Source organism: Punica granatum, chromosome 7, assembly GCF_007655135.1.
Source record: "Punica granatum isolate Tunisia-2019 chromosome 7, ASM765513v2, whole genome shotgun sequence".
Taxonomy (NCBI): Eukaryota; Viridiplantae; Streptophyta; class Magnoliopsida; order Myrtales; family Lythraceae; genus Punica; species Punica granatum.
This window is the reverse complement of record NC_045133.1, coordinates 10,991,906-11,018,375: the sequence shown is the minus strand read 5'-3', so window position 1 is coordinate 11,018,375 and position 26,470 is coordinate 10,991,906. Positions and strand designations below refer to the sequence as shown.

Here is a 26,470-nt window from a genome sequence, read left to right as displayed (position 1 = left end):
ATTTTAAAAAAAAATAATTTTAAATTTTAAAAACCTTAAAAATAATTTAAATTTTAAAAACTTTTAAAAATAATTTTAAACTTTTAATTTAAAATTTAAAATAATTTTAATATTAAATATTAAATTTTTATAAAATTATTTTAAAAAAAAAAAATTTTTTAAAAAATTAAAAAAATTAAAAAAATTTAAATTTTTTAAAAATAATTTTTAAATTTTTAAATAATTTTTTTTTTTTTTTTTTCTAAATTTTTACTCTTTTTTGTATTTTTTATTTTTTTTTATATTTTTTTTTATTATTATTATTATTTTTTAAAAATAATTTTCAAAATTTTAAAAAATATATATTAGTTTATTTTTTTACTCTTTTTTTTGTATTTTTTAAATTATTTTTTTTGTATTTTTTGGACTTTTTAAAAATTTATTTTATCTTAAATGATGTAGCGCACTATGATTGGTTCCACGTAACAAAAGTGACACATATGACGCGCCACGTCAGCAAAATGTTAACGGCGTCAGGACCAATTGACAGTTTGTACCATCATGAAACAATTTTGAAACATTTTGTACCATCATATAACGAAAAAAACTTTTTGGACCATAATGAAACTTTTGTAAAATATTTTGGACCACCAGTGCAATTTACCATATGTCCCATTAAAACAATTGTTATGATTTTTATTTAATTGTACTAAATTTATGAATCTTCTTTATAATTGAAAAAAAATATTTTTGACCCCGATGGCTTCACATAGGCATCCATGTCATATTTGCATTAGAGGAATTGGCGATCGGATTTAATTAGACACAAAACATGTAGTTATGTAGTCATTGCTCTGTGTGGTTTCAGAGTTAAAATCACAAAAATTTTAACTTTAACTTTAACTGAACACACTACACAACAAAAATACACGTTTCTCAATTCAAAAATTTTAACTTTAACTTTAACTCAACACACTACACAACAAAAATACATGTTTTCCAAGTCAAATTTATAATTACATCTCATTTGTCATTTTCCACAATTAAAATCAAAATTACTTTAACTCCGAAACCAAACGCACCATTAGAATCCTCGACTGTGGGTAATATAAAAGTTGAAGGATTAAACTAACAATTTTCTCCTAAAAGAGAAAAAAAATAAAAATAAAAATAAAAACTGATCCTTATCGAGTCGCTTGACAACTAAAGAAGAGTTATCTCTTGTAACTCTCCTTTCCGTATGGAGTATGAACAGAATAAGTATAGACGAATATTTTCTTTCAAAAAAGAGTGAATTATTATTAAAGTGCACTCGGAGACTTTTTGAGCTCGTCTTGCTATAGATGAACTCGATCATGACAGGACCTATTGTATTTTCATACCTTTCTTACTGGGGTTTGAGACTTGCTGTTAGCCGATGTTATGGGTGTGTCTAATATCGCCTAACTTGTAATCGAGGTGTCTCAGCTTTTGTTTAATTAATATATGATATGGTATGATATGATATGATATCTCTAGTTTTATTAAAAATATCTTAATTGTTATTATTTTTCAAAGCAAATGCATTACATAATTTTAGAGAAGCTTATGAAGAAAACATAAGTTCGAGAACGAAACATCACATCAAAGAAATATATATTATTTTCAGAGAAATTAAACGCCTGTATACTGATTTGATTTATTGATTGTGACAGCCGTTGGTGAAAAGTGAAATAAGCAAATTTAAAGAGGGGCACAAAAACAAAGGAGGGGGAATTGAGTTGAGATGAGGTGAGATGAGACGAGCAGGTGAAAATAATTGAGGTGACGTTTTGTTTGGGTTATACGAACTGTCATCATTTCATGTTTCCCTGCCTGGCCTGAACCCAACCCCACCCTCAGTTGAGTTGACGTGCTTAGTCTTTTCGCATGGGTCCCACCCCTCCCTTTATGTTATCTCCTCCTCTCCTAATCTCTGGCTGATATTGTTTCCCAAATAATTCAACCAATTCGTTTCAATCGATAGTAGATCCATACGACCAAATCAATCAAATGCAATTATTACTTGAATTCCTTATCTAATATGCTAGTACATAACTAGCATGATAATTCATCTCAAAATTATGTAATAATAATGAAGTTACATCTCCTGAGTGATAGCAGAATTACCGAAAGTTAGGACCGGATTATTGGAACTAAAATTGGACGTCTCCTACCTTTCATCACATGCCACTTCTTTTTTGACTGTCTAATATGAACGGGTCGATTTGTAAGGCTCGACTAGATGGAACTAAAGCGCCTTTGTCGAACTATACTAAAAAGTCACTAGGAAATGCGAGTGCAGACTAACTAGCTCGCAAGGAGAGGGCACATTGCAAAGCTTCAACATATATGTCCGTTGTCTTTATCGAGCTAAGCTATCTGTCCCTCAGACCAGGCATGTTCTCCTAAAGATATTTCTAAGAAATCTCGCGGTAGCTAATTATTTTGGCACTCAAATTATAAACAAAAAAAAATTCACTAAGGTATTTTTCTTGTCAATAAGATCATGAATTGTCATCAACTTATTTTTTTTATAGATAAAAATTATTAGAGATATCACTCTCATAATTTTCGAAATTATCCTTAACTTAGTGATAGAGTAATTTCGATCGAATGTCTCCAAAACCCTAGTCGCGAATTACTTGTAATGAATTTCAAATTCCTGCATCATAGATAAACGTCGGTCTGCCAAACACCGAGTTCATCGCTAACCCCATCATCGCAATTATAGAGTTTGAAGTATGGACGTCCCTCCATCGTCACCCCCATCAATATATTCCTCTTTCCCTTCATTTCCACACCTCTCACTCTCCCACTAACGCCTCTAATTTCCCACCATACCTTTTTTGTGTGGACATCTCCACACTTAATACTTTACACATAATCCAGCACAAGAACGGATCAAGCACCCGCTTCGATCTATCGTTCTCTATAAATTACTTCGCTTAGTATCACATGCCCCAATCCCAGCTTAAGATAGTTAGTAATTGGCAGTAACCGTTAGTGCAAGCAAGCATGTCCGCCGCCGTGGCGGCTGCTGCTGCAGCAGCTTTAAAGCAACGGCAGTACAACTCCACAAGCAGCCAACGCGATTCCGCGACCCCAGCCAGGAATATCTACGATTACAACATCATTGGCAATCATATGGGGTTACCGCCGCCACTGCAACAACCGCTTGCACGTAGCCGCTACGAGTCGCAGAAGTGGCGTGACTGGGTCGCGTTTGGTCAGTACCTCCGGAACCACCGCCCACCCCTCGTCCTGTACCGGTGCAGTGGGGCCCACGTGCTGGAGTTCCTCAAGCACCTCGATCAGTTCGGGAAAACCAAGGTCCACTCCGATGCGTGCCCCTTCTTCGGGCAGCCGAACCCTCCCGCCGCCTGCCCGTGTCCACTGCGGCAGGCCTGGGGCAGCCTCGACGCTCTTGTTGGACGGCTCCGGGCAGCCTTCGAGGAGAATGGTGGCTCTCCCGAGACCAATCCTTTTGGGGCCCGTGCCGTGAGGCTTTACCTCCGGGAAGTGAGGGATGCTCAGGCCAAGGCTAGGGGAATCGTCTACGAGAAGAAGAAGCGGAAGAAGCCGCCGGCTAAGGAACTGCATCAAAATTACTATGATTCGGAGCAGATCACGGGACACATAGACTCGTCCTCTCAAGATCTTAACTCCGATGAAAGCTCACACTACAATACTGCAGTCGAATATCACTAAGTACTCTTTTGGAGAAGATGATGAATGCCCCTAAGCCGGTTCGATATATATTGTTGTTTTATTATCTACTGCTTCAAGAAAAATCCATATTTATGTTTGAGGATTTGCATGCAATTAGGGTTAGGGTTGAAGCTTGGTATCTTCAACTTGAAGTATGTCTGTCAATACTACCTGTTTTCTAATTTTCCATAAGTGAAGGAAGAAAGTGAGAACGTTATCAACCAAAAAGAAAATGTTTGTGCATTTATCTAGATTACAATTGGTGGATTATATATGTATGATGATATACCATTTTTCGGTATGCACCACGTGATATTTGAAAATTTAAATGGATCCTGACTAATACATGTCCTTAATTATCGGGCGAGAGTGATGATATACTTTATTCGCTCAAGAATCTACATGCAGTTTGATATCGACATATATTACTTCATTATTCATAATTAATTTATTATGTATTAGCCACTAGCAGTCCAACTTTCGTAAAATGTTGTAGCAAATTTTACCAGAAATCTAAAATAAATCTTTTACCTTACTTTCTTGCTAACTTCGATATGAATTTTAGGAGGCTTTGGGATAATGGGGGTTACCTATTTCAATAGTTCCTTTAGAACATCCGGCTGAACCAATACAGTAAGAGCCAACACGCGATGCCTGCTCCATAGACACTGGACTGTTGATTTCCGATTTTTCTGATTTCCATGATAGTATTGATCTACCGGCTTTGCAATTTTATAAGTGCCTACCTTTCAATCCCATCCTTCCATTTAAGAATACTTATTGGATTGGGGAATGATGCAGGCTCCACATATAGATCAGATATACGCTAGACTGATTGACGAGTGAAGCCCGCCAGCCATAAATTACGAATTCGGCCTTCATCTATATCATTTTTTTTATTTTAATAAAATTCATCTATATCATTTAGGGCTATGGAATTATTGCTTGACTATTTTCTTGCGCTTTTTTTTAATTGACATTTTCTTGCGATTTCTTGTTTACAATTTAATAGCAGTAAAATTTATACAGAATACTCTCAGAAATTTGAAGCATCGTTAATTGTATCTAATGTCAGGGAAATTTTTCAGTACAGAATTTGGAAGTATGATAGACCAGGTGGCCTAGCTAGCTCGCTTGTTGGGAAGTTGAATGGCTTATCTCATTTATTTTCCACGTGTCTGCAACGAGAAAATCTTGATAATCTAAACGACGATACTATATGGCATAGCCTAGAAAATTATTTGTGAAACTGAACCGGAAAAAAAATTGTAAGAAAAAAAAATTGACCTAATAGAATTGATTTGATATTTAAAAAGAGGGGCTTCTTTAAAGAGGTCTCAAGTTCAAATTATTACAGAAATTACAATATCCCTTCTAGGCTACTTATACGAATTATGATAAGAGTGATTTGTCTCGTGAGTTTGCAGAATATTCATATAATCGTTAAAATTTAGATTTTAGAACGAAAGGGACCAAAATCATATATTAGAGTTACATGCGCAACAGTGGACGTGTCTCGCAAAATTACGGGATAAAAAAATTAAATCAAAGAGGGCGAGTTCCGACTAGTTTGGCGACTACCGTCGGAGGTGGGTGGCCAGCGGGTGCACCCCCACCCCCCTTAATTTTCCCCCTCTCATGATTCCTCCCCTTCTTCATTTTTTATTTAATTTTTTCTTATTTTAATTTAAAATTTCAAAATTTTATTTTTTTAACCGACGTGTCAGTAAAGTTTATTGAAAATGTAACTTTATGATCAAAGTGGCAAAAATGGGAAGAGTTGAGGATAAGAATAGCGAAAAAAAAAAGATTCACGACTAAAATGATAAAAACGATAAAAATTGAGGATTAAAAATTTCTTTTTTCCTAAAATTTTTAAATATGTGAAAAGAACTAAAAAGTTAGGGGTGGGGCCCTTGAGAACGAGACACGAGAATCTATCCCTACTCGCCACTAGTGATCTAAATCAGACAAGTTGTAGTTGATTTAAGTGAAGTGATGAGATTTATCCAAGGAAAAAACCAAGCAAAGTGATGGTTTCAATTCAATTTATGCCTGGCCCTTGAGAACAAGACACAAGAATCTATCCCTACTTGCCACTAGTGATCTAAATTGGACGAGTTGTAGTTTATTTAAGTGAAGTGATGAGATTTATCCAAGGAAAAAACAAAGCGAAGTGATGGTTTCAATTCAATTTCTACCTAGCTTTTATTGTTGTTGGGAAAGGAAGATATGAAAAACGAGATACAAAAATGAGGTAATAAGAATTCCTCAGATAACAAGTAAGAAATTACAACGTCCCTTAAAAATGTCTCTCAACCTAGCCCCTCTACAAGCCAATATCGAGAAGAGTTTACAGCTCTCATTCTCTAATCCATCTTCTCATTTGACACTAGAGTCCCTGAGAAGGCATGCAAGAAAATCCAAAGAGATTGGCTAGCTATTCTCTCGCAATGGCCCCAAGGCGTCGCGACATCGAATTTTTCACTCACACCCCTATATATAGATTTTCAAAAGATATCTCTAATATTTTCTAGAGATATCCCAATATTTCTCAAGATATTTTCAGAGGTTAACGAAAAAAGAAATACAATGTTAATAGAATCTGAGATTCTCGATAACTATTTTCGACCGATCTCGTCCTCGCTCTAGATATTTGAGTTTTTGGAATTAATGCAAGACATCTCAACGCTTATGTAATAGAAAATTATAATGAAAAGGAAAGATAGGAAAAAATATGTCTGCAGATTTTGAACTACGATGATATTTGATACTTTAGAGCATCCGCGATGCAAGGGCCAATTTCGATACGAATCCATAATTCATTGGAGATCATGCCTCTCTTGACGGTTATGAAACTAACCAAGACGTTCTACCAAATCCACCTGCAAGTGTCCATGTTTTTTTTTATCACGAAGGTTAACACTCCTTTGGATATAACTCAAAAGATGGAGTAATATTTCGCTCAAACCTTTGCACTGGTCCCACGACCACTTCTTCTTCGTCATTATCTGGGAACGGGTCGAATCTTTCAGCATACGTTTCATGCTTATCCTCAACAATCATATTATGCAAAATAATGCACGCTTGCATAATTTTTCCAAGCTTGGACTTCTTCCAAGACCGTGTAGGACCATGTATAATAGCAAATCGAGCTTATAGAATGCCATGTTTTCGTCCAACATCTTTCTATACCCCTTCTTGACATAAAGCAAATAACTTCCTTTTATCTCCTTGTGAGTAGAAGATTGTTTTGACAAACGTTACCCATTCAGGATATATTCCATCCATTAAGTAGTACTCCATTGTGTAAGTGTTACCATCGACAATGTAGGTTACTTCCGGAGCACGACCCTTGAGCATATCATCAAACAATGGTGACCGGTCTAACACGTTCAGATCGTTGTTAGAAGCGGCCATTCCAAAGTGTGCCATATCCATAGGTCACTTGAAGACACAACTTCAAGTATTATAGTCAAAACCCCATGGTGACCACTGTGAAACATACATTTCCATGTTTTGGGAAAGTTCTTCCACTGCCAATGCATGCAATCCAAGCTCCCAAGCATACTAAGGAAGTCGCGAGCCGCCCCATCTACAACAATCTTTGGATATCGTCTGCGTTAAGGCTTCACGAATACTGATATCACAACTTCGGCAAACTTCTCTAGGCATTGATTGCCGGTGCTTTCACCTATCCGTACGGAGTCATCAATGGCATCAGATGATACACCGTACACTAATATACGAATTGCCCCTTGTAAACTTTCGCAATTGGGATATGCCTGCTCTGTCAATAGCATTGTCACTCTGTTCGAAATTCTCATCAATAGCAGTGATCAAATCCGTTATGCGCTGAAAGAGCTCCCGCCTCATTCGAAACCTTCGCCAAAAATATGATGGTGGGGTACACCGGCTCTAGAGCGAAGTAGTCATTCCATAGACGATCATGCCCCTCTTGATGGTTCCTATCAATTCTTCTTCGAGGTCTCCTGGAAGAGCTTTCTTCCTCTTCCTCCATTTGCATTAAGATGTTGAGCATTTGCTCGTCTGAATCATTGAGCAACAACTCTTCAAGGAGAGAAAATTGCTCAGGTTGCCCGGGATTTCTAGCCATTTGTTGGAAATTGAGATAAAAAATGGGAATGTAAGAGAAAATGTGGAATACACTTGTAATAGATGAGAGTGGTAGTCGTGAGAAAATGTGGTGGTCGAAGTTTTCATTTTATAGAGTACGGTGTAACGGCTAGTTTAAAACGACTTTATTTCAATGAGCTACATTTCAACGGTAACGGCTATATGTTAACGGCTATAATTGTAACGGTTAGTTTGAAATTGATTCAAATTTAAACATTTCAACAGCTATCTTTAAATTGATTAAGTACTCCATTGCATAATTTAATCATTACATAGAAATTTAATTGAAACGTAAACCATAACTACGTTACATTGAAATTTAAATTGAAACTTAAACCATAGCTATATTACATTGAAAATTAAATTGAAATTTAAACCCTACCTACATTACATTGAAATTTAAGACTTTCGAAGCTTCTCCATGAGATCAGCTAAAAATTGCGAATGTACCGCTCATTGCTCTTCCGACATGATGGAGTTATCCACAGTGAGGTGCATTAATTTTTTTTTTTGGCTTTTCATTTCTCAAATTCTCAAGAAGGTCGAGTCTTCTTTCTACTTGGCTTTTGAGCCTTGTGGATGAACCGGAAATTGCACAACATCCAAACCGACATTTGTCTCGTCACAATTTGATGATGATCAGTAATGTCTAGATGCACTCGTCTTTCTCCTCTTGGAGTCTCTGGAGATTTCCATTATGTCTTATAGAACGCTACTTTGGTTCGTGTTGAAGTATTTTCTAATGCTTCTCGGAAGGGCAATTTGTTATGTATCTCAACACATATTCTTTGCATACCTCTGCCATGACATCTTCCTCATTAGAACAACTAATTCTTACTCGATGTGCTTTTATATAGCAGGTAGTGAAATGACTAACCCTCTTACTGTTCCACCCCCATCGCTTTTTCAGCGCATTTTCATTCTTCTTTGTGAAACCATGGTTGTTGTTGATAGCGTAATAACGATGGATCCGAAGCCAAAAAGCCATCGCTGTTCTGGTCGGTGCTAACCACGGAATCCTTCGAGACATTGAACCATGCACTTATAAGGAGATCATCCTGCTCCCAACGTTAATGGGAATTCTTTTGCCCGTCGTCTTGAAATTTGACATTTTTCGTCGTTTGGATCGACACCATTATGGTCAGACATTTGAGAGTATTGAATTTCCATTAGGCTCTTATGAACTTGATCCAATTTCCATTAAAAGCTCAATTTGATAAGTGTTAGTTCCCAAACCTCATATAAAGTTATGATTATTCTTTCATTTTTTCCATGCAGGGTTATAATTCGTAACACCCGCCCTCATGTGTAATGTGTTATTTTTGCTGACACATTATGGCGTTCCCTTAAACACTTGCCCTCAACCACTAAGCTTGAGCCGAGTTGACCTTTCGTGCTCAGGTGAGGGGGACTAACACAAGACACTTTTTTGGCTGCTCTCAAACTTAATGGGCTGGGCATGGTGTTAGTGTGCATGCACTTATGTGCGCGCATACACGTGACCTAAACTCTGATATCATATTGAATTTCTATGAGGCTCATACGGACTTGAGCCCATTTCTATTTAAAAGTTCAAGCTGATAAGTGGTGGTTCCCAAGCCTCAGATAAACTCATGATCATTCTTTCATTTTTATTTATGTGGAATTATAACTTCCAACAGAGTATTATGAACCCAAACAAGTTTCGGGAGATTGTTGAGATGAGCCCCCGACATTGCTAGCAATCGATCCCGAGCCACTGCATTGCGCTCGAATTTGATGAGACGATGAAACGGTGCCTCCATGACATTGTGAAAGCATGTGTGGATGATAAGTAGTTTGATAAAAAGGACAATTTGCATGGTGGGGGAAATTTGGATGTTGCATGGAGATTGAAATTTCAGTAATTTGAATTTTGAGACGAGAAATTGGAGGCCCCGTTTGAATTGTTAAACTAATTTTAGAATCATGATTTTGATTTTAACTCAACACATTACACAACAAAAATACACGTTTCCCAAGTCAAATTTATAATACTATCTCATTTGTCTTTTTCCACAATCAAAATCAAAATCAAAATCAAAATCATGATTCTAAAATCATACTAACAATTCAAATGCAGCCTGAGATTTTGTATGAAATTGAGAATATCGTCATTGTTAGCTTGATTGGGGTCCATCTTGACGAGGAAAATGATGAGAAAATGCGCGAAGAATGTTGAAATTATGTATAGTAGTTATAGAAGAATTTTTTTTTAAAAATCAAATAAATGAGCCAACGGCCACAAGTGTAGCGATTCGCTGATTTTTTTTAAAAAAAATATAATAGCTGTTATTTTTTATAAATAATGGTCAACATGGTTGACAAGCGTGGGGTCCATGCCTGTCACGCAGCCCACTCCAATTGGAGCGTGCCTTGCCGGCACCGACTCTCTCGCAGCGGGAGTGCCATTTCAGGCCCAGTCCACCTACCACGTGGATCGAACTGGCCCCGAAAATGGGTTCCTGCTGCCGATGCTCTTAATTGTCCTCATGAAATTTTCGTAATAGATATAGCCAAGAAACCAAAATCCTCGAACCATATCGTTCTTGTCACATTCTAACCCCGTTCAACTAGCTCCATTAGAACATAGTTGTTTGAAAAATCAAATTTTGAGATAAGGATAAGAAATGAATCTCAATTGCAAGATTCTTGCTGTCCCTGATTTTTGAGACCTCTCTGTCCATCCACGTATAGTTTATATACAGCAGGACCTGCACCTTTAATGTGGCCATTCTAGAAAAAGAACAACGAATGGGCATATCTTCTTATTTTTTCCAATTAAAAAAATAAAATAAAAGATATGTGTACTAAAATTTTGCCTTTTTCTCTTTCTAGACATAGAAGTGATAGCTGACATTTGTTCTTTCCATGAGATCATCAATCACGAATTTACATGAGTCCAATCCACGGCATCAACGAAGGGCCGAATCAATCGTTGATCGGAACATAGCCACACTATGGGCCTCATTGCATGGCTGACGTGATAGGAAGTGGTATTCACCCACGCCTCTCATTTTCATGACCTAAAACTTCATCATTGTACCCAAGTGGCGTTGCCTGTCCTCCATATACTTATTTCTTGCTTTTCCATGTCGGACAAAGTCTTTCGCACTACGATTAAGTCATTGTTTGGGACTGAATTCGAGTTAACTCCACTCTATTCTAAATAATTATATTTATTTGTGATTATAATGATTGTATTGTTAAATTATGAAAAAAAAATATAAGAAAAAAGTAATGAATAGTTGAGAGAAAGAATTGATTATGTTAATGAATTATAAAAAAAGTAATGAATAATTAAGAGAATTTAGTATTAAAAATTAAATTGAATAATAGTTAAGATAAAAAAAATTGAAGAGAAAAAGAAAAGTAATAATTTTATTATTGAAGTGAAAATAAGTGGAGTTAAAATGGAATGAAGTAATAAATATTACTCCAAAACTAAACATACTATAAACCGTCCAATCGGACTTGCCATCATTTTTGTCTATTTGATACAACGAATTGCCAACTTACTATGGCGGAATTGCAACATATATGTTTTACTATCACTACAAGAAAAATTCTTATAAGAAACCGCAGAATTTGTCTTTAAAACCGCATATATTTTTTTACCTCTAAATGTATAAAAGGCAAATGAGTATATTTCCCAATTTACTTCCATCACTTTAAGTCTATAGAAAAAATTAGAAACAATTGATAAAAGTCACTAATTAGTGCTATTAATATTAATTAAAAATTTCTCTAGTAAGGAGATATAGCAAAAATTTTGCTACTATATTTCTTATTCAGATTATCATAATTGTCTTTATATAGTTTTTTCAAAAGTAAATTATTCCAATTTCATTTAACTCAAATCTCTCATATTTTTACACTAGCTTTTTTTTTTAGCTGTGCATTGCACGAACAATTTTTCTATAGAGATCTGTTGGACTTTTTGCCTGTATAGATTGTACAATTAACCAACACTTGGAATTTTATATTTAACAAATAAAATTTTCCAGATTGAAAGTGAAAATATCTACATATATTAATTCAAGTAAAGCTTCTTTTCTAATTGTGCTTTTTAAAATTTAATTTAATTTAATTTAAGTTAGATATAGAAGTAAATATTATTTAGAGATTGACATTTTTAACAACTTATCAGTACACATTTACCTTTCTAACCATTTTTATTGCAAAAATATTGACTTTTCTAGTCCTATATCAATAAATATATACATTTCTAATCCTATTTAATACGTGGGATATAACTTTATATATATATACATATAAACTGTGGCACAATATCTTCAGCATCAAATCTTAACCAGTTCACAAACAATGCATTTTTGGACTCTATTACATTTAACTTCAATCTCATAATAAAAATTGTCAAGCCTCTATAAATATGTAAAATTTTATTCTATATAATTATTTAAAATTAATAAAATAACTAATATCCTACGTATATTTTTATTTTTTTCCCAGAGTTGTTCAATTATCCAAAGAATTTGTATAACAACATATCATATGTAAACACAATAGATGATGTAAATTACTCAAAATAAAATACTAGCTTACCATTTCATTTGATTTAATATTCGCATAATGTAATTTACACCTATAAATAAATAGGAGATATCTTGGACTAATTATGTGGAGAGTAACTTGAATATCGTTTAATTCGTGGAAAAAAATTTCTATGTTTAGATAAATAATCCATCAAAATTTTCACATTTGATCTACTTTGTAGATAAAATTTATTAAGTTGGAGGCAGATTAGACTTAGATTACCGGGTATATTCGGAACAGAACCTACCCATTAGGGTAGGATCCAGATAGCTCGTATTGAAAATAAGGTATGGTCCGGGTATTAAAATAGGGAACAGGTGAGTTCTGGTTTCGGTTTCGATTCTTGCATATAGGGTACTCAGAACCAAAATTGGAATCGATCCTCGAACTCAAATAATAATATCCCCATTATATATGTATAGTTATATTCAAATTTTCCTATATTTAAAAAATATAGTCACTAATTTAAAAAAATAATCTAAATCTATATCAACATTTTATTTTGTATGATTACTGATTATGAATGAGACATTTTCGATTTTATGTAGTGAGATAAAAAAATTTACAGGTTCCAACAGGGTATCCGGAACCTGTGGTATAATACATGTTCTGGGTAGGTTCCGGTTTCAGGGTTCAATAAGATAGGATCCGATTCTAAAATCTTGAAACATGTCCCTTACATGGTAGAGACTGAATATTGTGAAAAAAAAGGGTACCCGGACTCCCACATCCCTATTTATAATAGACAACTATATTGTCCATCTAAAAGAATATTTTATAAGCAAATCATTTAAAAGCAATTAAATCTTGACAAATCTTTTATTTGTCTCTACTAATATGTTTCTAAAAGTTATTTCTTGTAAGCAAAAGACTTATTTACTGCTAGTGATTGTGATTAGATTTATAATTTATTAAAGTAAAATGTTATAATTGTCTCTCATTATGTGCTTTTAATAAGGATATTTATTGTAGTGTACGCACTCTTTTGGGTGCAATTTATCAATTAAGGTTCATCTAATACACGACTTATTACCATGGAGGCAAATTAAATGAATAAAAAGTTGAAGGCCATATCAATCAATTATCAATTACATATTATATAAATAATATATAAAAGTTAGGAAATGCAATGAGAAAGCACGGCAAAAGCCTTTTCTTGATCCCATTGGCTCGTGCAGCTGAGTAGCTCCCCGACTGGTCGCTCATAATGATCATAATAAATTATCATATTAAAAGAGAAGAAAAAAAAAAGCGATTTGCAGTTCAACTTTTGGACCTAGTGGTAAAGTACTCCGACCTTCAAAAATAACAACATTAGATAATCGACCTGTTTGAGATCAATTTTTTTCAAAATTGAAATTTTCCAACCAATTATTTTTCCGATTATGAGGAGGCTCATGGATCCAGTATAATGAAATAGAAATCTTAGTATATGACAAAATGGGTACGAATAGTTCTAAGGAGTATCAAACTTGGAGTCTTTTGATTACTAGGCGTGAGCGTGAGTTATTGCACTATATCCTCTTTGATTTTTCCAATCAGTTCTTACAGCTTGGGAGCATGCCCCGATGGACATTACTCACATGGGTCGAAGATCTCCTGTTGGCCTGAGCTACGTTTTCCACTTGTTTAGGTCACGATATCGATAAATTGAGATTCTTGATTTCTATGTGATGCATGTACTTGCTGTTGATAAAGAAAGAGAAATCAATCCGTCTGGTAACGTGAATCCGATCCGATCATCGGTTTTTCTTTTCCAATTTTTAAAATTTTGAAATTATTTTCTAAAATCTTAACCAATAAATTAATTTTTGGCCAAAAAATACATGGACAAAACACTAGTATTGATAGTAAAATAATTCACACAAAAATGTCTGGAATCAAATTTTACAAAGCAGCTGTATGATCCTATAATAGTTTTTTTTAATAAAATATACTTTGACCATTTCAATTATAATTTAATTTACACTTTTTGATGTATGAATATGTAATTAAATATCATTTAGTTCATGCCTCGTTAAGGCCAATATATATATATATATATGCCCCTGTACGGTCACAAGTATTTCGTAATTCCATTTTGCATTGTGTCCCAATTTTATGGCGAGTTGAGTGTTGAACGAACAAATTTAGAGCTAGGGCAATTGAGTCCATAATTAATCAAGATACTCTCCCTCTAAAACAACTTATTCTTTTGTTGCAATTGAATATTTTGATCAATTTCAAGGGACCTCACAGGCTCCCGTGGTTTCTGTGATTATCTAGTTATCATTTAAATCAATATGAGACGGAATGAAGCGGAATCGGAAACGAAATGACTAATTTCAATTTTTGTTTGGTTTATTGCATAATCGGAATTTGATTTCATTTGTTGATACTTGGTTTGATACTTATTAGAATCGGAATCAACTTTTAATATTTGAATTATAATTATTGGTAATAATCCGTACTGATAAATAACCATTTTCTCTGTTGGACAAGTGAAATTCACTATCGAGAAGCGAAAAAAGACAATAAAACGACGTAACTTTTGGAAGCTTAGTAGAACATTATCCATAAATAAAATATCCTATTAAAAAAACTACATCGTAGTTCCATTTATACGTGTGTATGTCCCGTATGGTTATATATGTATATTGCATATTCATATATATGCATACAATGTAAATATATATATATATATATATATGTGTGTGTGTGTGTATGTATTTAGTGAACATATGAGACAAGCCGTAAAACAGATAAGAAAATACAGTGCTTGATCTGTCTTCCACGAAGAGGGGAGAGAAAATCTAAATCTCAATCCGGGCTCATTCTCTGGGGCCTCCGAAGGAACGGGTGATTCTTCACTTTAGGGGAATTGTTTCTGGAGTTTAGGATAATCGAATTCCGATCCTATTGAAACAAACATTGACAATTAGAATCATTCACCCAATTCCGACTCCGGAGCAATGTTTTACTAATCAAACGGGGCCTAAATGTGTACTGTCAATAACTAGGCTCGTTCATATATTCAAGAATTCATGATACCATGACGTCTACCTAATTGATCATCAACTATGTAAAGACGGGTGTGATTATTTATCGTTTTCATAGTCACCTGATAAATCTCATCACGCAACTAATGATAGCGCTGATAGTTGGAATCAAGGTCCCATTTATTTAACAAAGTTCCAAATAGCCCAGGTTAGAAATTGTCAGGCCTGGCCCATATATTGGGCTCGTTTCATGTCCGGTCCAAAATTAACTACAAGATTAACCGGCCCAAGAAGAATAATATATCCATCTGGTATGAATTTTGGGTTACATATTCTATATCACGAACTTACTCCTCCATCTGAACTTGCAAGGTAATTATATTTCCAAGAGCCAACAAAAATATTATTTGTCAAATTAGGTATGACGACCAAGTAGCTTTAAAATGATGTACTTGATAAATTGCAGTACTATAATGGGCGAGCTTTACTTGTAATGAATAAGATTAAAATCCACTAGAAGCACTTTATGGTTAGGACAAGTCGATACTCAAAAAGTTATTAGTCTCACTAAATAAATTGAGGCCAATGATAATGAAGTATAAATTTTCATATGATATTTACATTAATCAACACTCATCTCAATCTGTCAACACTTCATACCAAATGGATTGACCAGAAGAGATCGACTTTGGACTGGGATGTCGAAACAGGGAAGTGTGTGAAACTTGGTAGGACTCCATACCATGTATCTAATGTGATGCACCGATATGGACAAGTTATGTTATTTTACGTGGGAGAATAGCTTAAGAAAGAGATGAAGAACACTTTGAACCATATATTGAAAAAAAGAAAAAAAAAAAAGAGCATATAGAATGACTTTGGTCTTGTTTGGATTTGGACTTGAAATCTACTTAAAGGGCCGGCATTGGGATCTTGAGTGAGATCCCCTAAAAAAAGGTGCAAGTAAAGGAAAATTCATATCACATCACATGTGAAAGGGCCACAAAAACCGCTGCCCAATGCAAATACAATATGAGATAAATGGCCAATGATAATTTTTCTTTTTTGGAATATGGATGGAAGATAGAGAAAATTTAATTTATTTATTCATCAAGTGTCTCACATGGTGAAGTGAATGATTTTTGCTGTTCCCAAAGATTATGGCTTATTACTTATTAGCCTCACACATTCTCTAGGTGATGCCCAATTATAATTTCTTCCTATATAGTTCTCTATCCCAATGTGCGTGCATATATGTGTATATAATATATATATATATATGATTATTTAAAAGCTTAGTTTGAAACATAGTTATGGTCGGTCCAACCAAAAAAAAAATTTAATTAGGGACTTATGAACACCACACATAAAACATATGTTTACATATATTTCAAGTTTACTTGGATTTTTCCCTTTTCAGATTGCGGGTTCATAATTAATGGATCAATTTTGAATAATAGTAATGATGATAAATTCTCCGATATTTTATGCCATCATGTAGTGAAAGGAGATATTGCAAATAAATTTCTATAAATATATTAAATTAGTGCTAATTCCGCGAGTAATGTGTTATAATCTTTACTAGTTGTAGTTTTATTGGTTATTTCACATAAGTCATTGTAAAGCAGGATAGTTTATTATATTTTAAAAATAGATTACCAATAACAACACAAAGGAAAGAAAAGGAAAAAGTGAAATATTAATTATCTATATATAAACACATATATCTGAAATATTAATTATCTATATATATATATATATATATATATATATATATATATATCTTTAACTACATAGTTCCACTTCCACCGGAGCTTTTGCATTCCACTTGTGTCCGCTTGCAAATGGGGGAAACTTTTTTCTTCTCCGAAATAAATTTAAATATATTATTAAACCTAATTTCCTGTTCCTTGTCGATTGTCCCCGATCGTTCTTTGACAAGTTTCAGGTCTACCCCAAAAAAACAAAAAGGTGAAAGCAAGCATCAAATTGCCTAACGAAGATTGGATCAAACACCAACCTTCAAATTAGTTTAAGGCCTAGAAATTAGGAAATACCGCAAAATCAAGAACACGAAACACCTTTAATTTATTGATCTTGCTTATCCAGGTAAGCCATATTAGTGATATACTTAAGTTTTTTTTTATGAGATTATCGGTATTCTCATTTTATTAGTTGACGCTATTCTTTTTTGGTGCCGGCTTTCCCTAACCATGATGTGCTTCGAAGCCTTGCACTATACACAAAATCTGCGAGCTAAATTTTCCGCTTAATCATATTCCCATGGTTTGATATATACTATCCCGTCTTTAAAAAATTTATCCGACTTTTAAAACTCTTTTACAATTTATTGAATCTTTAAATGGATAATAGTGGATTATTTTTATGTACCGGATAAAGTAAATTTTTCTTATTTTTATTCTTCAGTATTTTCTTGAACCATAAGGAGAGATCTTAGTAGTTTGTACATATAAAAAATCTTTTCTCGAAGTGCACCACTCGATATTCAAAATCAATGAATTCCTACTAATTTAAATTTAAACCCAAACAACTTATTAAAGATAAGTTTTCCATTTACAAAATTCAAATTTTAAAAACTATTTAATAGCGCCGAATCAACGCAATCAATTCGTGCAGTTACAAAACTAGCATTTCCTTTTGTTTATAGAGAGAGAGAGAGACATATACAGCAGAGGATAAAGACAGAAAAGCGACAGGTGGCAGTGAAATCAGAGGCGTCCATGTAATCGGGGAACGGACGGCCAAGAACAATCCAACCAGTGAGCACACCGGTAGAAGGCTTACGTAGGGAGGCGTCTGATGCTTAGAAAGCAGTCTCTTGGATGGATTAATTTAAACTGTCTATAATAATTTCAAACTATGATCACACCCTGCCCATTAATCAATTAATTAATCCAGCTATTTAGTTAATTACGGGAAATTCGTCAGCAGTGATAGGTAGGAGAGAGATAAGGCTTTTTTAATGGCGCCTGCTATGTCATGGTTTAATTAATGGGGAAATAATCTTATTGTTTTATTTGTTTGTCGAATTAAAATAAACGGAGGGAAGATTAATGCTTCACATGGTAGGATGCTTCTGATTCTCTGTGAGAAGGACAAAATATATCAGATAATATATACATATATATATATATATATAATATGAACTATAATATTGCTGAGAGAATCCCAGTTCAGTTTTGTTGTGTTTTTGGGTTGAGTGTCATGCAAGAACGTGGAGCAACTGTATTATCATTGGGCTAATATTTAAAGAAAAATAATGTATTTTCCTTTTGGAATGGTTTCAAATTATCAGATTGATTATACATATTCTATTAGTTTGTCTTTAGTTGTGGTTTTTTTCTTAGTTGGGGAAAAGTGAAAACTGTATTTTGCTCAATTCAATACATTTGCAGTATCGGGAGAGAATTGAGGCTCGGTTTGGAGTTTTAGCTACTGTTGCGAAGTGATTAAAGAAAAAGGGTGCAATGCAATGATATGTGTTTTTGTTCGGTAATTAAGAAATTTCAGATTCGATTTTTATGATAAGATTATCCGTGTCACTGTATCAGTTAATTTTTCTACTTTTTCATACTAGACCTATAAACCTCATTATTAAAAAAGACATGTTGAAATAATTTATTGAAATCTCTTGATTTTCAATTAATCAGTTAGGAATTTCTCAAAAGTTTTATAAGCATGAATGGATCTAGAAATTTAATTCTTGGACGAAATTAAAGAGAATATTAGTATAAAGTAATTGTAAAGTTAAGGAGACGGAATATGTGAAAAAATAGTAAATTCATTAGGATATATAAGAAATTAGTTCAAAGGGTTTCCAGCATCCCCTTAGATCCGTCTCCATCTATAAGAGATTATAGATAATCTCATTGATGAGAATATAATCTATAATCTCAATGATACTTAGGCTAAAATGTATAATTGCATTACACGCATTTCGCTATGCATGGTATCCTTATTCTTAATTAAAGGTAACGAAATATCCCTTTTTCTTGTATAATAAAAAGAATTTTAAAAATTTTTAAATGTCGATATATTCTGGCACGGCATGATATTAGCCGCATCATCAATTTCGAGGAAATATCTTAGGAATACAATGCCTTTAAGGAGGTCTCTGGAATAGGCAAAAGTGTAAGACTCCAGGCAAACTATCTTTTCGAAAAGTAAATTCATATTTTTTGTAGGTTTCACAAAAACCAAGTACATTTCAATCATATATTAAGGAAAATTATCCGGTCCAGGCTGGACCGTCCCAGAGGGCTGGGAACTGCTCATTTGAGGGGATAGCCCCTTGCTTAAATGGGGTTGTCCCCATCCTACGGTTTTCGAGGCCTCCCGAACAGTTCAGGACTCAGGGACCGGATAAGCTTCCATATATTAATCCAGCAAAAATACTAAAGCTATGAGGATTACGGTTTTTGAAACCTAAATTTGAATTTTAAAAGTAAAAATAGGAGCATAAATAATCTAAACCCTAAAAAGTACACTTCTCTAGATGTGTCAAAAATTCGTCCAAAGTTATCATATATAAAAGTTATTGGAAATTTCGGAGATCAAGATTGGTCTCGAGCTGGCATGGTCACTTAGTTTTGGACAGGGGATAGCATAACTCGATTCAAATTTAGTTCCTTGACTGCTGATGAAACAAGTTGATTACTCTCCTCGTATTGCTCTGTTGGCTGCTCGGGCACCTCTCAGATCGAACTAAAGAGTTCACATTGTTCATACCTACAGAGAAGGTAAAGTTTATGCTTATTGACTCTCTGAAAAATCCCTGAAATTGTTAAAAGAATTAATCATTTTCAACACTATTGGAAGGCATTTAGTGCTTTCTATCTTAAGTTCAAGTTTATGCTTATTGACTCTCTGAAAAATCCCTGAAATTGTTAAAAGAATTAATCATTTTCAACACTATTGGAAGGCATTTAGTGCTTTCTATCTTAAGTTCTTGAGACCGCCTTACCCCGTTTTTGTGCACCTTACATTGCAATTTTTTTTCTTTTTTTTTGGCCTTCAGACCCCATATTGACCGAAAAAGTTGGAAATTATAATATTTTACCTTGAAAATAGAATATTTAGAAGTAAGATCTTACTAAATCAATTAAGTTTTTTTTTTATCACGAGGAAGACACATGAACTTAGTAAAATGAAATATAAATCATAACAACTACTAAAAGGATACAGGTAATCCCACTTAGTATCAAACATGGAACATCATGCTTACCTAGTGATGATATGTAACATTGCGTTACACCCTTTTTGATTACCAAATCAATTAGTTAATTGATATTTTTTAAATTCCTCTAAATTTGAATGATATAATGGAAAAAAAAAATTGAATGACATAATCTTGATATTTTGTGATAATGTATTTCCTGGATAATTTCTTTACCGATCCTATAGGTATTCTCTCGAGACAATTTGAATGATAAATCTCTTACTCTCTTGGTTTTGCCTATGGCCACGTGTATCTATGATATCTTTACTCCTCTTCTCCTCTTTTATATATATATATATATTCAAAAATGATGTATATAGGAATATTATACCTATACATTTTGAATTTTTATTTTCATAATTTTTACAGAAGCCACATATATAATGCATTAGCTTTTTTCCCCTAATTATTTTCCGATAGGTCAACAAATTAATATTTCTCGTGAAGGATAAAGAAAATATACACATAAACACTCTAGTAGTCGCGCTCCCACGGTTATGGACCTGAAGAACCTTATCTTAGCGATATGGAGCTTAATTAATGGAGAAAAACATAAACTTTGTCTACTACCGAGAGATTAATTGATTAAAAATAAACGTTGAGGACCACCACGATAAACTTTGAATGTAATTGTATGGGGTCCTTAATTGCATCACAGTTAATACACATATACATATTATGTTTATATGCCTATAGGTTATATATATAATCTACACATTTAGGTCAACTAGAAGCCCTAAGGGCCATGTTTGCATTCTTCACCACACATGGGGAATTTAGTGAGGGCTGGCATTTCATTATTGTTCAGTTACTCCTAGGTTACATCTTTCAATGGATTGCTATAAAGCAATACTGTTGAATTTACCCAAGTATTGGCATCTTGATGAAAACCTTCATCCTTGCTAGTAACGTACACACCTGACCTTATACAAAATGGTCAAAAACACACATGTGAGTCGATTCAAGTGGTTTATTGCTTGTTTTTCTTATAAAGTTTCAGATCCGAATCTTATGAATGAAAAAAATTCATATTGAAAATTTTATCCATTCATGAGTCGATTTCACTTGATCCTGGAGGATTTTTGGACACCGAAAAAGGTTAAAAAACGTGACCAACCAAACAAAGGTTCAAAAACGAAAGCAATAGACAAAGTATCATATATCATATAATACTATATGAAACTACGTCCCCAATAAACTCATGTTGGCCTACATATATAGTACTCCTGAAATAACGAGTCATCCATCAATGAAATGGCAGCTGAGATAGTGTTAATATTTCAAATTTTAGGTCAGATATTCAAGTATCATCAGATATTTGAGAGCAACTCAGGGGGAAGATCTCCCTATTTACTATCGAATCCACAAATAATAGTAGTACTCTAACTATGATTTTGTGTAAAAGTAGTGCTCTAGTGAAGCCTAATTGAAATCATAGTGAAGAGCTAAGGATTTTGAGTCTGGGTAGTTATGATTCAACTGAGATCCATGGAGGGGTTAACACCAATATGATTAAGGCCTGCGGAGGTTACTATGCCAATCATCTCCCGACCCTTTGAATTTATTCCCAAAAAAGGAAAAAAATACAAGTCATCTAGAGATGAATAAAATTACCTATGAGTGCTGGCACTCAACTTGGGGCAGGGGCCTTAATTGCCAATCTGAAGTAATTGGCAGCATGTTGGATGCATCATGATCAGGAAATGTCTACAAGGACGTATTACATATATGTGCAACAGGATAAATTTGGCTAATAATTAATGTTGGTTTGTAGATAATAGTTGCACCCATATGTATATAATTTTGCCAGATGTAGCATGTGGAAATTGCAACAATGCTGAAAAATTACATGGGAAGATTAGTGAAAAGACATGCCAAGCAATCACAGCCATCTAGAAGAGTTGCCAGAGAGAGAGAGAGAGAGAGAGATTGTGTGAGGGAAAGGGAGGGAGGGGGAGAGGGCAGGAGATGGGATGAGGGAATAGTAGATTCTCAAAACGTCTAATCAAACATGAGACGGTCGGTGACTCTCTCAATGATCATTGGCTCATTGAAAGCTTCAAAACCCATCTTCAAAAGAATAAAAATAGAGAATTGATGCAGATGATTTAACGTTTAATTTTTTTAAAATATTTTGAATTTAAATTGAAATTTTATATATAAAGAAAATTATCATTTAAAAAAAATTATTTTTTAATGAATTAATTTGACTTGAAACTTTAATAGTCATAATATCTTGGATTTTCGAATTTGACGTATTCCAAAATAACACATGAAATAAAAACAAAATAAAAGGAGAGAAATGACCACATTGCATTTGTCTCTCCATGTGTCAAAACTACTGCAAAAAACTCGGACTAATTTGCATTTGTTTACATTGAGAGTTATGAATAATATTGTGTTTGATTTTGGAGTTGAGTTGAGTTGAGTTGAGTTTTTGTTTTAATTAGTTTGTAATGATTGTATTGTTAAATTATGAGAAAAAGTAACGACTAGTTGAGAGAAAGTAATAATTGTATTGTTGAATTGTGAAAAAAAGTAATAATTGGAGAGTTATGAATAATGTTGTGTTTGGTTTTAGAGTTGAGTTGAGTTGAGTTTTTGTTTTAATTGGTTTGTAATGATTGTATTGTCAAATTATGAGAAAAAGTAACGAATAGTTGAGAGAAAGTAATGATTGTATTGTTAAATTGTGAAAAAAAGTAATAAATAGTAGATAAAATTTAGTATTAAAAAATGAATTGAATGATTAAAAAATTAAAGAAAAAAGTAATAATTGTGTTATTAAATTGAAAATAAGTGAAGTTAAATAAGATAGAGTTAAGTTGATAGATTGGTTATCAGTGTTTTCATGAGAAAAACTTGTAAATCTGAACAAGCTCTTAAAGTGCATCTCAATCACCTCCATAATCAACTATCATGTTTATATCTAGTAACATGATTAAACTGTGCTTGTTGCACACATTACTAAAAACCAGGTAGTGAAATTTTCTTTCCATTTGTCATTTATGTTACTTTATCCAAAAGAATATACCATTTTTTTTTATTATAGGGATGTACATGAGCATGATATAAAGATAAAAAATTAAATAAAACAAAATAAAGGGGCATATAAATCCCATTAGTACGGATTGAATTCAAGACCACTTGATCCCAAATTAGCTTCTTGGCTACTGCAATAGGACCCCTTCCTCCTATACAACCTGTTTTTGAAATCATAATAATAAGATCAAAATGACATGAAATTATTAGTCGTGTGGAGCAAAAGGTGTGTTATACATATCATACATTAGATTTGTTTCTTTAATTAAATGGTGCGCACATCTTAGCCTTTTTCACAGTAAAAAAATTTCGAAGTCATTATGCCGACTCAAATACATTCATAGAAATTCTACCAAAAACAAAATCATTGAAATTACTGCTTATAAAGTTTCTAAGCCTAAAGGTCATAAGGCAGAACAAATAAAAAATCTCTCCTATTACTAATATTGGTATATTTAAATGATTCGACACTTATTTTCTTTAAACAAAGTCTCATATTCAAGTTTTGTGACTAAATAAAATTTATACTGGAAGAACTTTATCACCTTAACAGGCCGACCCGGCTCGATCTGAATTAATCGGCATCCGTTGGACTTCTAAATATCAAGTTACACATAAAAAAAAATCTCCCTTATTCTTCTAGTCAAATTTTTTCTAATACCAGTATTATAATTTGGAATTTCGTTACTCAAGCTTTTATGAAGAAATTCCTCGAGCAATTTATTTCTTTAAACATTTATCCAAAAAAAAAAACTTTGAACTATGTTTTTGATCATATAGACTAAGATAAACCCCAATCTCTATACACAGCACCATAAGGAATGATGATGTTATAATCAAAAGATGTCCCACATAAAAGCATCGTCATTTTGAACAAGTCTACCCGACTAATATATACATATACACAATATATAATATTATTATTTTATGAAAAGGGAACTTACACTTAGACCACTCCAAGCCCGAGGGTTAGGTATCGACTCTTCATAATTAATCTAACCCTCCAACTTCACAAAAGGACGAACTTTGCGAATTAATTATATTTAAATTAATCAAGACAATTTAACCACTTCGAGATCTCTCACATTTGTCCTTAATCATCCCGACATAATATATGTTTACACACCTTTGTCTATATATAATTAATGAAACCACAATACCGTCGAGATCTCCTATTCACAAAAGTGTTGTTGCCTCAATTAAAGGACCCTCAGCTTAATCCATCCTAACATTACTAGTTTATGTTTTTATATTAGTCAAAACCTCAAAAGTTTGATCATAATGAGGTACTAGATTCCAAAATAGTGAAAAAAAAATAGGAGAACAATTTTTTTTAAAATACCTTTTTGAATTATTACAATAAAATCGCTTTCTTTTGATCTTCTGTTAAGAGGTTGTTTGAGTCATTGATATAGTGAAAGTCCGATGTTTTTCCTCCCAAGTAATAATCTCGATTAGAATTTTCTATATTTAATACCGTGACGATAAATATATCTTTTGTTTGCAGACTACGAACCTTTCAATATTATGAAAAGAGCTATTTTTCAGCGGGTGCATAAAAGAAAATTCTTATTCTTAGGGGATCAGACTGTCCTCCCTCTTGATTAATTAATTCCTACTATGCTTGCACGATTACATCAAATTTGAGTGGTGGATGTCACGAGATTCCTAGGAAAGGACTTGGACAATCTCTTGGAAAAATTAAAAAGAAAAAAATAGTGATTATCTTTATAATCTTTTGAGTATTACATAAAATCAACTTTATCAAAGAAATTGCTTATGTGTATCTAAGCGATGCATTGAGAGAGGGATCATTAGGTCTTCTTCTAGTTCACAACAACATCAAAAATTAATTTTGATTGTCTGTTAAGTATTTTCTACGCCCTAAATCTAATAAATCCCTACATGACTAATCCGAAACAAAAGAAGAAAAAACAAAAAAAGAAAAAGAAAATGCCCGAATGAACTCCCAAATGAGTCATGAACGCTTAAAAGCGTTGCTGGATCGATATGACATCCTATTCGATTATAAAAATTACGATGTGAACATGAATTCTACATGCTTCTAAATAAATGGTAACAGTCAGCCTAAATAACAAGAAAGAGAGACAGGAAGAGAAAAAAAGAGCGAGATAAACGTGATGAACGGATATAATCCGGTCAAGTACGCATCATATTCATGAGACAATTTCTTCATTTTACATATCTAGGTGTACCAAACTTTTAATATGTGCCTGCAAGCTCAAGTGTCAAAGAATTTTTTGAATTGCTTATCTGGGTTCAATCGAGCACTCTCCTGTCACATCGTTTCCTGTATATGTACATGCTAATATATCAAGTCGTTAGATGGAATTTGCTAAGGAAGCTTATCCGATCCCGTCCTATACCATCCGAGACCAAAATGAACACAATCAACTGCAAAATTATAATACAATTGACTGCACCGGCCTTTCAAAAAATAGTCCATACAAAATTCATAAAAAGAAAATGTAAAGCCTAAATTTTTTTATTGATAACCCTTTAAAATTTAGCCTAATTACTAAAATGTGTGTGATTATGGTAGTTTAACATGCCTATTCTATTTAAAGAAGGTTTTAAGTTTGACTTTTGTGAAGAAATTCTACAATTGCAAGAGTTTTCTAAGGGCTCATAAGACTTTTGGATACCAAATGGTGCCGATCGAAAAAACTTCATAATTAATATTGTGGGTTGATTCAGATGGTTCGATGCATGTCTGTTCTATTTAAACAAGCTCTCAAGCTTGAGTTTTCTGAAGAAAGTTCACGATTGG

General features: G+C 33.5%; 1 protein-coding gene across 1 annotated transcript; it reads left to right on the top strand.

The window, feature by feature from the left end:
• Positions 1–2,717: 2,717 nt before the first annotated feature.
• LOC116215021 (protein LIGHT-DEPENDENT SHORT HYPOCOTYLS 4-like) lies at positions 2,718–4,009 on the top strand. Its single transcript, XM_031550578.1, has one exon. It carries the CDS (start codon positions 3,016–3,018, stop codon positions 3,706–3,708), a length of 693 nt encoding a protein of 230 aa, XP_031406438.1. The 5' UTR covers positions 2,718–3,015; the 3' UTR covers positions 3,709–4,009.
• The last annotated feature ends 22,461 nt before the right edge of the window (positions 4,010–26,470 follow it).

Bases quoted from the DNA above. Each gene is read 5' to 3' on its own strand.
- LOC116215021 (XM_031550578.1), top strand. From the start codon at position 3,016: ATGTCCGCCGCCGTGGCGGCTGCTGCTGCAGCAGCTTTAAAGCAACGG.